Raw genomic sequence first — 13,463 nt, 5'->3', positions numbered from 1 at the left:
ATCCATCCATGCATCCCCACCCATCATCCCATGCATCCATCAGTCTGTTTTTCTATTTATGCATCAGTCTGTGACCAATATTATATAAAAAAATCTGTCTATCTATCCATTCAAAATCAGTTCATCAATGTGTCCATCTTTCCAAAATCATTCAATCAGACTCTCTATCCATCCATCCATCCATCCCTCTATCTATCCGAAAACTGATCATTTGTATTAAGTTTTGGCTTGTTCACATAATAATCTTATTGCATCGAGTTACACATTTTTTAAAATAAAGATGTCAAAGTAACTGACAAAAATGCCTAATGAAACAATCTTTACAGAGGAAAACACACATATACATAATACCATGAAAGCCTTTTATTGAACCGAGATGTAAAATATCTTTTTTTTCATTATGTAAAGAATTCGGTAGTTTATTCCTGTCGATTGTAACTTTAATAAAATTGAGAAAAACAACTTATTGTGTGTTGAAGGTACCGTGTTTCTGAATTTTGACATTAATATTTCACATTGTGCTTTGTCTGAATATTCATAAGTGTGAAACCTCTTCCATAGACCTCCCTACCAGGTGTATTTGCATATAATCTCATATATCTGATATTACTTTATAATATCATACTATAGCTTCAAATTATGTCATAATATAGTAATGCAAAGGGATTTCATAAATGAATAAATGTTGAAGACAAAAAATATATATATATATTTGTTGTCCGAATCAACACTTATGGGCTGACAAAACTGATAAGAGTAACGTAATTCTTCCTCGGAAATGAACGTTATGAATGATAAAAGTGATTTTACAATACATGTCCAAAAACCAGCTGGTTAAGGTAACGGATGGTCTCAGGTAGTTCAGAGTTTGTAGTTCAGTTTTTGTAAAAGCAGTCATTTTCATTAGAGTAATAAAATATCATTTGTACGAATCCAACCAGATGGATCCAGATCGAGGCTGATCGTCTTGTACAGTGAAAGCATCAGTCCTCTAAAGGTCCATCTCTTTTTTTTCTCTTTTTTTCATACCTCTCAGTCCTCCAGATTTCGGAAAAATGTCTTTTTTTCGGCGGCACAGAAGTCTCATCAGATCGAAAGAGGATTTCATAGTGACCCTCCTGGCTGTTTTTCACCTGGTGATAATAGCTCCCAGATGTCCTACTGATGAATCAATGGTGCTTTTAGTCCAGTTTCAACACCATTGTTTTCCTTATATCAGTCGCATGTGTAGCAGGTGAGATGTATGCTGTCAAAATAAAAATAAGATATCATCTATCAACAATATGCGGAACTCAAGACTTCAGTGATGGGCTGCAACATAGCACTCGTCTCTCATCGCGCCTCTCTGATTTTCACCTTTCATCTCGTATGCGCACTATAAACCGTGCCGAAAGGAACTGCTATAGATGATACTGTAGCACAGTAGAATGATTTTACAGAAGGCTCTGAAGGCACTTGATTTCATTACAGACAGCATGTTCCTTAGTGAACAGGGTCTGAAGGTGACGGCTATCTTTATGCACCTAAAGAAAACAACTGCAAGTGGACACAGTCGAGGATTCAGATCCACACTAACAGCAGATAGAGCGTGTTGTTGGACATTTCGTAATAGCGGAAATGAAAGGTCAACTCAACGATTCTCAGTGAGAGACGGTGTTCGTTGTGTCAGCTGCATTAATATAGCGATTCAGATGAGTTTCGTAACATAGCTAATATAACAAAACAGGCTGAGTAAAAATGAAACGCATCTGTTAAACTTGATTTGTGAAAGCAGCACAAAGGACAAGTACATGAACGCCCCATCTTTACACTGAGATTGCACTCCCCAAACACACTTTAAAACAACACACATTTATCGAGCCCTGATGTTTACGTCAAACCGATTCGAACATTAGAGCACAAAAAGCGCGACTGTATTTGACATACCTGTATTTTCAGACATATTTAAAAAAAATAAACAAACAAAAAACATTTATCATTCTTTTTTTTGTTACCATCACAGGTTTTCTTGATTTTTTTCTTTCTTCGTGTGGTTCAGTATTACGTATTGTGACATAATGAGGTCTCTGATGAACTTTAACAAAGCAAAAACCCATGTAGCAATGGAAATACATGTTATGTCTTTGTGCTTTGAAAGATTCCCCTATTAAGTCTCTCAAGCCGTCCTGCTGGAACCATCCACCTGTTCTGTCCTTTATAACACTGACAGCGGTAATGGGCATTTCTTGGAGATTTTGAGTGGACTCCAGTGTAATACTCATGTCAATGTGTTGGTGAGCTTTAGATTCCCTCCCTGGCTTCCTCTTCGTTCGCACTGATCTAAAACCTACGTTCCTTTTGTGTCGACGGGATGAATCTTTGGTTGTAGTGTTCAGGCAGTCCGAGTCAGCCAAAATCCCTATGAATGCCGAAGCTGGTTCCACCTCGGTGTGATGAGGTCACCTGCGGAGGCCGACCAAGACCAAAAGTAAAGTGAGAGCGAGCTGCCATATATGCACTTCAGTGGGAGAAGCCAGGGATCTTATATCTGCGGGAATAAAGACAAGAACAAATGCAGTTACGGATGTGTACAAATACTCATTTCTCACTTCTGTGTAAATAATTCAGAGATTAACAAGTCCTCTGTCTTATTGAAGTTTAATGAGGTTTGTCTACGGTCTGTATCTCTAGAACATCTTTTTCGCAGCGCGCTTTGCTTTAATGCAAAAAGATAGCAAAAAATGAATTGTAAACGTTTGCTGTGAGTCATGAACACAGCCATTCAAGCTGGTGAATTATCTTGTTATGGACAAGATAAATGAAAGCTGAGATGATATGGTCATGATCGCCTAGATCCTACACACACACAAAAAAAGAGAAAACTACCACAACTGTGTGCTCTTGTGACTCATTTGTTTATTTAGGCATAAAAAGTATTCATAAACAGCTGTAATATATACTGTTCAAAGATTAGTGTCACATTTTGTTTTCAAGAAACAAATACTTTAATTAAAATTAAGTTGATTTAAAGAGCCAGCAAAGAAATTCATGTTACACAATCTACTTTATCTCAAATAAATGCTGCTCCTAGTTCTCGCATTATTCATTAGACAATTGTGAGATTAGTATTATATATATAATATATGGCTTATAATATATTATTATAATATATTATATATGGCTGCACGATATTGGAAAAATCTGACATTGCGATATTTTGTTTTTCTGCAATATATATATATATATATATATATATATATATATACTGTATATTACAATATGAATACAATTTGAGCTTATGGCTTGAATAGCTCTATTTGCAAAGAAATCATTCATTTAGATTGATCTGGGAAAGTTTGTAAGGGTGTAAATTGTGTATAAAATAACAAACAAATTGCAAGCAAAAATAATTACAGTAAAGCTAAGAAAAAAGTTAAAGAAACCATTTAAGGTACAGAAGCTGAATTATAAAATGTAAAAGTTATAAATATTGTACATTCCTGTGCCCGAATGCTTTAAACTCTCTTAAAATGCTTTTAAAACACATGCAAATGAAAAATTTGACTCTGTTATAGCTATACTTTGTAGTGAGTCCACAAATCTCATGTATTCTCAACTGTTGATCAACTACAATCCCAACTTAACAATGCAGATCCTGCGATGTGACTACTGCAGACACACACATTGCGATATTGATGCAAGAAAGATATATTATGCAGCCCTAATGTATATATATATACACACACACACACACACACACACACACACACACACACACACACACACACACACACACACACACACACACACACACACACACACACACACACACACACAGTTAAGGTCAGAATTATTAGCCCCCCTCTGATTTTTTTTTTTTATTTTTCCTTTTTTAAATATTTCCCAAATGATGTTTAACAGAGCAAGGAAATTTTCAAGGTATGTCTGATAATATTTTTTCTTCTGGAGAAAGCCTTATGTTTTATTTAGAATAGAATAAAAGCAGTATTAAAGTTTTTAAAATTCATTTTAAGGTCAAAATGAGCCCCTTCAATCTCTTTTTTTTTCAATAGTCTACAGAACAAACTATCGTTATACTTGCCTAATTACCCTAACCTGAATAGTTCACCTATTAACTTAGTTAAGCCTGAAATGTACATGTATAGAAGTGTCTTGAAAAATATCTAGTAAAATATTATTTACTGTCATCATGACAAAGATAAAATAAACCAGTTATTAGAAATGAGTTATTAAAACTATATAAATACAGTCCCCTGTACATTTGTTCCTTAATTTCTGTTTAACAGAATGAAGATTTTTTTTCACCACATTTCTAAACATAATAGCTTTAATAACTAACTTAAAACAACAGATTTCTTTTATCTTTGCCATTATGACAGTACATAGCATTTTACTATATATTTTTAAGATATTAGTAATTAGCTTAAAGTGCAATCTAAATGCTTGACTAGGTTAATTAGGTTAACTAAGTTATTTAGGCAAGTCATTGTATAACGAAGGTTTGTTCTGTAGACTATCAAAAAATACTTATTGGTTTAAAATGCCTTAAAATGTTTTTTTAAGTAAAGTTTTTAAACTAATTTCGAGAGGAGCACTTGATATGATTGATCATGGCTCGTTTCTCATCTGTAATCAGCAAGAATCCAAATAGATTGATATAAGCTATAAATAGGTTTCAGGGTCTGATTACACCCTATTGCCTTTTCTTCGTTTTGGAACATGGGGGAACTCTCAAAACCTACCTGATCTCGGACCCCCTTACATGCTAATAGACCTGGAGGTAGCCCTGTGCTCAATTATCTATGAGCACAGGGTTCTCTCCTGGGACAGCATGCCAAACCAGCTAATAGCGTGAAGTAATATCTGAACACTTGAAAAAAAAAAGTAAAACTCTTGTTGAGATAAGCTAATAAAGACTTTCTGCAGAAAAAAAAAGTTATAGAAAATACTGTGAAAAATGCCTTGCTCTGTTTAACAGCCTTTGTGAAATGTTTAAAAAATAAATCAATAGTGACTTAAAATGCTGCATCTATCATGTAATAATTACCAATAAATTATATTTATTAATTCCATTCGGTCTCCATTAAAACAGCAAAAAAAAAAACAAAAAAAAACAGCAAAAATTCTTGTCCAAAACACTTACTACTACTGGGTGGAGGATCTCGACACTCTCCTTCTTCTATGGTCACATCATCTACTGCAATGTCCCCTTCAATGCCAGAACCACGTATTCCCTCCATAACAATCTGCATTCATGGGCAGAGTAAAGAGCCATAAAGAAAACTTTTCATTTCATTTTGTTTTTCATTCTGAATACAAATATATATTACATATTAGGACAATAATACTCATGTTGATTTTTTTGCTAATTTGTCGAATTATTTTATTATTATTATTATTATTGCTATTATTAGTAACAGAGAAATAGGCACCTGGAAAGAGGATGTGGGGTTGATGTTGACTCTGGCTTGCCTCCATCGGTCTCCTTGGTTTCCACTCAGGGTCCACACTGATGTATCCTGACCTGTTTGACTCTTCTGCCTCAAATACACATTTAACGTTCCTTGGAAAAAAAGGCAGATGCACTCAATGTCAGTAGGAGTCATTAGACGCAATATGGCCAGTTAACTACATAATGTCCTTTGAACTTCCTTCTGCGTTACATAGCAACTGCAGGGTTCAGTGACCTTGAAGAGACCTCATCTCATCTCCATCGCCAGCGAAAATCAATCATAAAACTGTTCACAACACAATCTGCCTGTTGTTATATATATGGCGCGTAATTGCTACACTCTAATTTTACACTGATGAAAGGAAAAGTAGAAAGAAAATCTGTATTACTCTCTCAGATGTCTGGGACTTGGCCAAATGCTAAGTTTCATTTCCTTGCAAATGAGCAGGCAATGACACTAGAGCTACAGAGATGTGATATTATTAATGTAAAGATTAGCTTTCTAGAGAAAAAGCTAACAAGAGCAGAACATTACAACAAGAAACAAACAAGAAAAAGTCTTGCTACCTTGTTATTCTTAATGGTGTGATTTTTCCATCTCATTAAAATATTTAACACATAACGAGAGAAATACTACCCTACTTTTGAAAATTTTAATCCAGGCTTGGGGGTTACTTTAGAAATGTATTCTATTAAAGAGGCAAATTATTTAATGGACACACACACAAAAAAAATCTAAATTCAAGCACCACAATAGCAAAGTTATGCAATGTGATTACAAATGGATTTTTTTCAAGTGATAAGCAATATCATCTTGAGTTTTTCCATTTATTATAGATTTGATGTAAAATAATAAACTTGAATGCACGACTTTATTTTTCTTTTATTCATTTAACTCTTAAATAAAACCATTTAACCTATATTTAAAAACATAACAGAAGAGTTTTTAAATTTTTTTTTTACTATGACAAAAACTAAAGGGGCTGAAAGTGCATACTGCATGTTTTATTTATTTTACAAAGGTAAAGTGTTTTATTATTATTGTGTGGATGTAAAAATATAGTTATTTTACAATTTTAAACAATGCCTAACTCTAATCACTTATCTATGTAATGTGATGTAATGTAATGTGTTTTTATTTAGCAAATGTTTTGTGTATTGTCATACACTCAAAGCGCTTAAAAATCACCAGTGTGCAGCATCCAGTGGGATGATGCGATGGCAGCCACAGGACAATGGCACCAGTGCGCTTACCACAGACCAGCTATTGGTGGATTAGAGAGACTGTGATAGAGCCAATCGGTGGATGGGGATGATTGGGAGGCCATGATGGGTCAGTGCCAATGGGGGGTATTTTTGGCCAGGACACCGAGGTTACACCCCTACTCTTTACAAGTGTCATGTGATTTTTAATGACCACAGAAAGTCAGGACCTCGGTTTAACATCTCATCTGAAAGACTAACTCACTAACAGTATAGTGTCCCCTTCTTCACTTTACTGGGGCATTAGGACTCACACTGACTGCAGGTTGAGCACCCCCTGCTGGCCTCACTAACACCACTTCCAACAGAAACCTAGTTTTCCCATGTGGTCTCCCATCCAGGATCTGACCAGGCTCAGCCCTTCTTAGCTTCAGTGAGTAACCGGTCTAGGGCAAACTCAAAAGTATTTTAAATCTGACAATATTTTAAATTGTTTTAAGAACAACATCCATGACTGTGTCAGAGTCTAGTAAGAACTTTAAATTGGAGCCTTTCTTCTTTAAAGTTACTGTTCAGTTTAAATGGTAGCTTGTTCATCCTGTATCCACTCCCAACCTGGCTCTAATAACATTACAACTTCTATAAGGTTTATTTTACGCTGACCAAGTGAGGTTATTGGTTGGCACCATTATGAGATAAGTCTTTAAGGCTGTACTCACACTATGTACAGTTGCCTCGAACCGGGCCAAAGCAAGCTTGTCCCCCCTCCCGTCTCCCCCGACGGCCCGCACTCACACTAATCGGGCCTGGGCACGCTTACGTCATCGATGCTGCGCTGAGCACTCTCGCTCAGTACAGTGGAGATTGCTCTTGTTATATCGTTTCAGTCGTTTGCTATGCAGTGACATGCAGTTGAATATTTCGCCAAACAGTCCTTAGGAATGCGGTGACAAGCAGTCAGATATTTCGCCAAACAGATCTACCACTTTTGGTGCTCATAAACAATCATAAAGCCCTCGTGCTGCAGGAATGAGGAGGTCTGCTGAAGGTGCGCAGCTGTCGTGCAGTGAGGGGTTTGCGTATTTAATAAACTATGGCAATTTGAGTTCATTGAACAGTAAGAATGATTAATAAATCCATATGAAACAGTCCCTTAAAAGTAGCGTCTCGCTTTCAGTTTCGGGCTTTGGCATGTTTTGCACTCACACACAAGCGTACCGCTCCAAAGCCCAAGTGAACCGCGCTCAGGCCCACCTCTTCCAACCGGGCTTGAGCCCGATTCAGCACACTCACACTTCTCAAACGATCCAGGAAACTGGCCTGTTCACGGTACGGATGGCATAGTGTGAGTAGGCCCTAAATGTGCCCTTCAATGATGGTAGCCACTGAATAAATACAGCTTTTCTCATTATCCGCTTGTTAAGTGTGACATCACTCGAAGCGGCTTCTGGGTCCAAGCACTATATCAAACTGTATGGGGAGACTCAACAAATGGTAATAATAAACATTTACAAAGCACAGTTTTGGGACCCGAATACAGTATTCCATACATTACGACATAACAAGCGCCTGAAAACTGTAGCGTTCACATGTTGCTACATCCACACCACCAGGTGTCAGTATAAGTCAAAGGCCACTGGAATGTAGGCTAGCACAGCAAGCACATAAACTGATTCCAGAGCACTCTTAAAACCACTCAGCTAGGTTTTAATATCAAAACATTCATCTTGGCATGTTGACTGGGTTCTTTACTGTGCAGCCAGACAGAAGATCTAGTTGGGCACATGGATTTTTAACCCCAGACAGCCGATGAAATCACGAGTCAAAAGCCAGAAAGAGAACACCCTGGTGAGTTGGAATTAGCCTCACACTTTCAATTCTAAAAGCACACAGCTTTGTGAAGCAGAAAATTGCAGTTACAAGCTTGTCTGTGGGGCCACAGAGGTCATCGCTGCTGCAGAAGTGCAACCGGTCCAGCTCAAACGCAACAGCAGAAAGTGAGCATCAATAAAGGAACTGCACAAATGTATCCATACAGCACAAATTGAGTTATTGCTCTAAACCATTTACAGCACTTACTGTGCACTAGAAACCTTCAATAGCAAGATTTTCCATCACTGAAAAGGCCAAAGTGTACACTGCAATGTTCAAAGTAGCATGTTAAAGGACAAATGTGGGGTTCTATTTCTCTCTAATGTATGTATGAAGTATGTATTTAAGAGTATGTATGGAGTGTGTGTATATATACGATCAAGCCCAAATTATCCATAGCCCTGACAAATTCTGACCGCCACTTTTTGTTTAAAGGTAAATGTAATTTACAATGTAATGTAAAGGTTGCGCAATTTCCTGTCTAAAATTTCTAAAACTAAGTCAGAATTTGCCAGGAGGCAATTTCAGGCATGACTGTAAAAAAAAAAAAAAAAAAAAAAAAAAAAAAAAAAAAAACATTAAGAGGCCACTTATCAGTAGCTACACTTCCATCCACCTATTTTTATGAGCATTTTGGATACGCAAATAAAAAATCGGTTGATGGAAAATTGGACATATATTTAAAAAATAAAGAACATATGTGCATAACTGAGTAGGATAAACTTTTTATTTGATAAGAAAAGAGAGACTGTGTCGCAGTCTCTCATTTGAATAGTAAAGTCCAACACACTGCTGTTATAGAAGTTAAAGTTGCCTGCACATCAGCACTAATTAAAACCAGTCATTTGCATTCATTCACATCAGTTGATTCCATTAGAAGTACTTGTGATGTGCTGTGCTATAACTTACCTATATGTTTCCCGTACATGTGGTAGTAGAAGCTGAAGCAGTATGTTGGGTTGCTGGCCACATTTCCGTAGGGATTTTTTGGAGCAACATTGAAAGATGGGGTCAACAGACGAGCCTTGTCTCCCTCCAGACGTGGCCGCGAGGTCTCAATGTACATGTAGAAACCTGTGCGCAAATACAGAGAGATCAACCAATCCCTCTAGCTTATGTGCTACTGTTGAAATATATATATATATATATATATATATATATATATATATATATATATATATATATATATATATATATATATATATATATATATATATATATATATATATATATGTATATATATATATATATATATATATATATATATATGTATTATTTATCCTATTATATTTTAAAACCTTGTTTCTGTGATTCTAAGAGTTTTTAGCAGCAATTATTCCAGTCTTCAGCGTCAAATGATCCTTTAGAAATTATTCTAATAAGCTCATTTGCTCTAATAGAAACATTACTGATGATCAGAGTGATTCAAACTTTCATAAAATATTTCATGTTTCTTTGAGGAACAGACAGTTCAAAAGAATAGTGCTTATTTTGAAATAGAGTAATACATGTCTTTTAATGCAGTTTTACTCTGAATAAAAGCACTGACTGAAAAATAGTGTTTTCAATGATTAATCACGATCAATAATGCAAAATCAAATCAATCAAAGCCAAAACTGCATGAGCAGCCGAGTCATCAGAAATTCAGCAGCAAAAACACAGACTGATATGTTGCACACAGGATTAAAGGTCTGCGCAGGACTGTTTACTGGTCACCAGTTTTTATTCCCCACTCAACTTCTCGCTCTATTTATTCACTTTTTGCTTTCTTCCTGACCTGACTGCTTCTGATCAAGGTAAATCTCGATTCCAAAATCTCCCATTTATATTTCCTATACTAAAAGAGTGAAATAACAATCAAAACTGTATAACATACAAAAAACGAATTTCTCATCTTTCTGTCATAAAATTAACTTCAACATTTCTCTGTCTGAAAAATTGTTGTATAGATAAAAAATTAATTCGACTTCTGTCATTTAAAAGTTGAATGCCCTTTAAGGACTGTCACTCATAGACAATGTGCCTGTTCAATCTGAGGGCCATTATGCACATGCTGCGCGCACAGACTGGCGAATGAAATGTATTAGACAGAAATCCCTGGTTTATCCAAGCAGCAAGTGTATACATTCCGGAGCACAGGCTACCTGTGGTGGATAAGCGAGTGATGAAAATGCTTTTCAAAACTGGTGGCTGTGGGCTCTCAGTCAGGGGAGGCTGGTGCAGAGCCAGGCTGAAGTATAAATCCAGTTTAAAGCAGATATGCTTTTCTGAAAGGATGTCTGAAATGGAATAGTCTATTGTTTGAAAGCACACTCCCCTTTGCAGGATCTGCGACAAGCAGGATCTGAAATGGTCTAAGTACACGCGCATAAAGTATAGAAAATACAAAATATACAAATATATTTGCATATATCTTTTGGATGTTATTATTCATTTGACAGAGATGAAAATAATCAATCAATCAATGATACTGACCCAGAACTTTTAAATGGTATAATCCCCAGTACATATAAATGTCCAAAGAATGAACTGAATTTAGTCCAGTACCTAAAATAGTGTAGTATCTAGTTCACACAGCACTTCAAATCTGATAGTGACAACATGCTAAATGTTCAGGCTATAAGTTGTCCAAGCCTCAATGCACCTCCATTGAACTTTGTACTGACCAAGAATAATCAATAAGGCCTCAGTGACTCCTCAGCACAGGGCAAACGATTTTTCAATTCACATTTTCCATAGCCTTTAAGAGATATTTTGTGTTATTTTCATATTAGGTCAGAGTGACCTTAAAAGCAATTTATTTTCTTTATATATATATATATATATATATATATATATATATATATATATATATATATATATATATATATATATATATATATACTAATCAAGCACACCTATTAATTAAATAATTCTGCAATTAAATTAAATATTAAAACAAGCTACACTTAACTAGTAAAACTGTTAAACACAAGATGTTTTATGACAGTAAATAACATAAATTTATGTTTCAGATATTACATTTTGACATTTTTAAGCCTTTTTATTTTTTATGCTAAACCTAACCATTGCCACTTCTTCAAACAATATATAAATATAAAATGTGTATGTACAAAAATATGAAGTATCTACAAAAATAGAAAGAAAGCAAAAAAGCATGTTGTGTAACGTAGCAAAAATTAATATCACTTAATAACAAATGATAGCAGAAAATTATAAACTGTAGTAGTTTTAAATATTACTTTGGCTTGTAATCAATCGATGCAATGCAATCATGTCATATAAGTAACTGAATAAAGCATTTATGAATTATGACAGGAAAAACAACAGTCACTAATTTGACATCTGAATACAATTGAATAAAAATGTTAATTTCACAATCTCAGTATTCACATTTAAGTCTGTACAGCTGCTCATGCAAAAGTAATTTTTAATGTCAATAATGTATGTTTAGATGCTGCCCAGCATTTCAGTGTCATTGTATGTAAATGTAAGTAAATGAACATTTTATGCAAAATAGACATGAATACTGAATAAATCCCAATGGCTTTGTGTCTTTAAGCAGTTGCCATAAATGGGACATTAATGTTTACAGTAAATGATCTAAATGTATATATATAATATGTATTTTTATATTCTGTAAGGCATAAGTATAAAAAAAATCTTAATCCAATTAAAAATTGTTGGGGGGAATATTTTTCCCATAATTCTGATAAGTAGCCCAAACTGTCTGTCAACAAATGCAGTTCACGTGCACCACAAGTTTATGTGCACATGAGACAGTCACACTGGTAAAAGCGAATGCTGAATCAAAACTTTTTACAATCCTGAAACCATATTGGAGTTACTTTTGCACGCTGGAGGAAGGATGGGACCATAGCTAAAGTATGTCTTTTAGACAGGTAATGTTATGATTTAAAACTCGTTTAGTTACGCAAAGCTGATGTAGATTGTGTTGTTTTATGAATAGGTTAAATGCACAGAGGTGCTGTTCAGCCACTGAAATCTTCCAGTGAATGATTGATGTGACTATTTTCAATTTCATTAGGAAAAAAAATTGTGCTACATTGATAATTTAGATTCTTATTTAGTTTAACAACAAAACATAAGTAAATAGCGACTAAGCCTGCTTTACTGAGGTGAAGTTGGTTTTATATTCACATTGGTTCATTTTTGAACAATGACAACCTGTGACACGCTCCCTATATTGTTTACCATGCTTCTCTGATTATTGTCAAGTATGATTATTATGTAAGTATGGCTTTGTAATAAGCGTAATACATGCACACCGCCGGTAGACCACTAATCATACAGTAGTCGCTTTAGGACAAAGTACATGAGAGAGTGAGACCAGCAGTCCTCGCGTGCATGAAATATTACACATTATGACATTATGGCTTGCTACACAACTGAAAACGTGGTAGGTATAATACAGTTTTTGTTCAGAGTTGTAGTATTATAAAGTACTATAAAGTTTTTCTAACTGGTGAATGACATGATCTAATGGGTTGTCTACTGTCATCTTTAAGGTGCACATGTTCTTGTTCAGGAGGCATGATTTTAAAAAAAATAAAAATTACTCTAACTGGTTAGCATTTTGACAGATCACCTACTGTTGAGGTTATACTGTACTTGCACTCCTGTACAAGTTAATTTTATAACTGTCGACTTACAGATTAAAACAGTTGTTTTTATCTATGTTTTTAGCAGTTTTTATCTATGGCATTTGGATTTGGGCTGAGACTGTTTATGAAGATTGTCTTTAACAAAATATACAACAATCATAAACCTACACATTTCTACAATAATCCAAAAAAATAATGTTTTTGGTCATGCAAAGCAAGGTGAGAATAATTTCTGCATTGTTCTACAAAAGTACAACCCAAAGCCTGCAATCCTCTCTCTATACAAAACCCACTTTAATATATAGATTAAA

The 13,463-nt window shown here is 35.1% G+C and overlaps 1 protein-coding gene across 22 annotated transcripts in view; it reads right to left on the bottom strand.

Annotated features, from left to right (window-relative positions):
* Positions 1-348: 348 nt before the first annotated feature.
* The window catches only part of mdga2a (MAM domain containing glycosylphosphatidylinositol anchor 2a), a 347,889-nt gene continuing 334,774 nt past the window's right edge, over positions 349-13,463 (bottom strand). For all 22 annotated transcript variants that reach the window (XM_087290654.1, XM_087290660.1, XM_087290651.1 and 19 more), the window contains 4 exons: positions 9,437-9,601; positions 5,433-5,563; positions 5,144-5,246; positions 349-2,527 (listed from right to left, as the gene is read on the bottom strand). In XM_087290654.1, coding sequence (XP_087146780.1) covers positions 2,439-2,527; positions 5,144-5,246; positions 5,433-5,563; positions 9,437-9,601 — 488 coding nt within the window. In that variant the 3' untranslated portion in view covers positions 349-2,438. The remainder of the gene's footprint in view (positions 2,528-5,143; positions 5,247-5,432; positions 5,564-9,436; positions 9,602-13,463) is intronic.

The sequence above is a fragment of the Danio rerio genome, chromosome 17 (genome assembly GCF_052040795.2).
Source record: "Danio rerio strain M-AB ecotype USA chromosome 17, GRCz13ab, whole genome shotgun sequence".
Lineage (NCBI taxonomy): Eukaryota > Metazoa > Chordata > Actinopteri > Cypriniformes > Danionidae > Danio > Danio rerio.
Note: the sequence above shows the minus strand (reverse complement) of the source record. Positions and strands in the feature narration are given on the sequence as shown.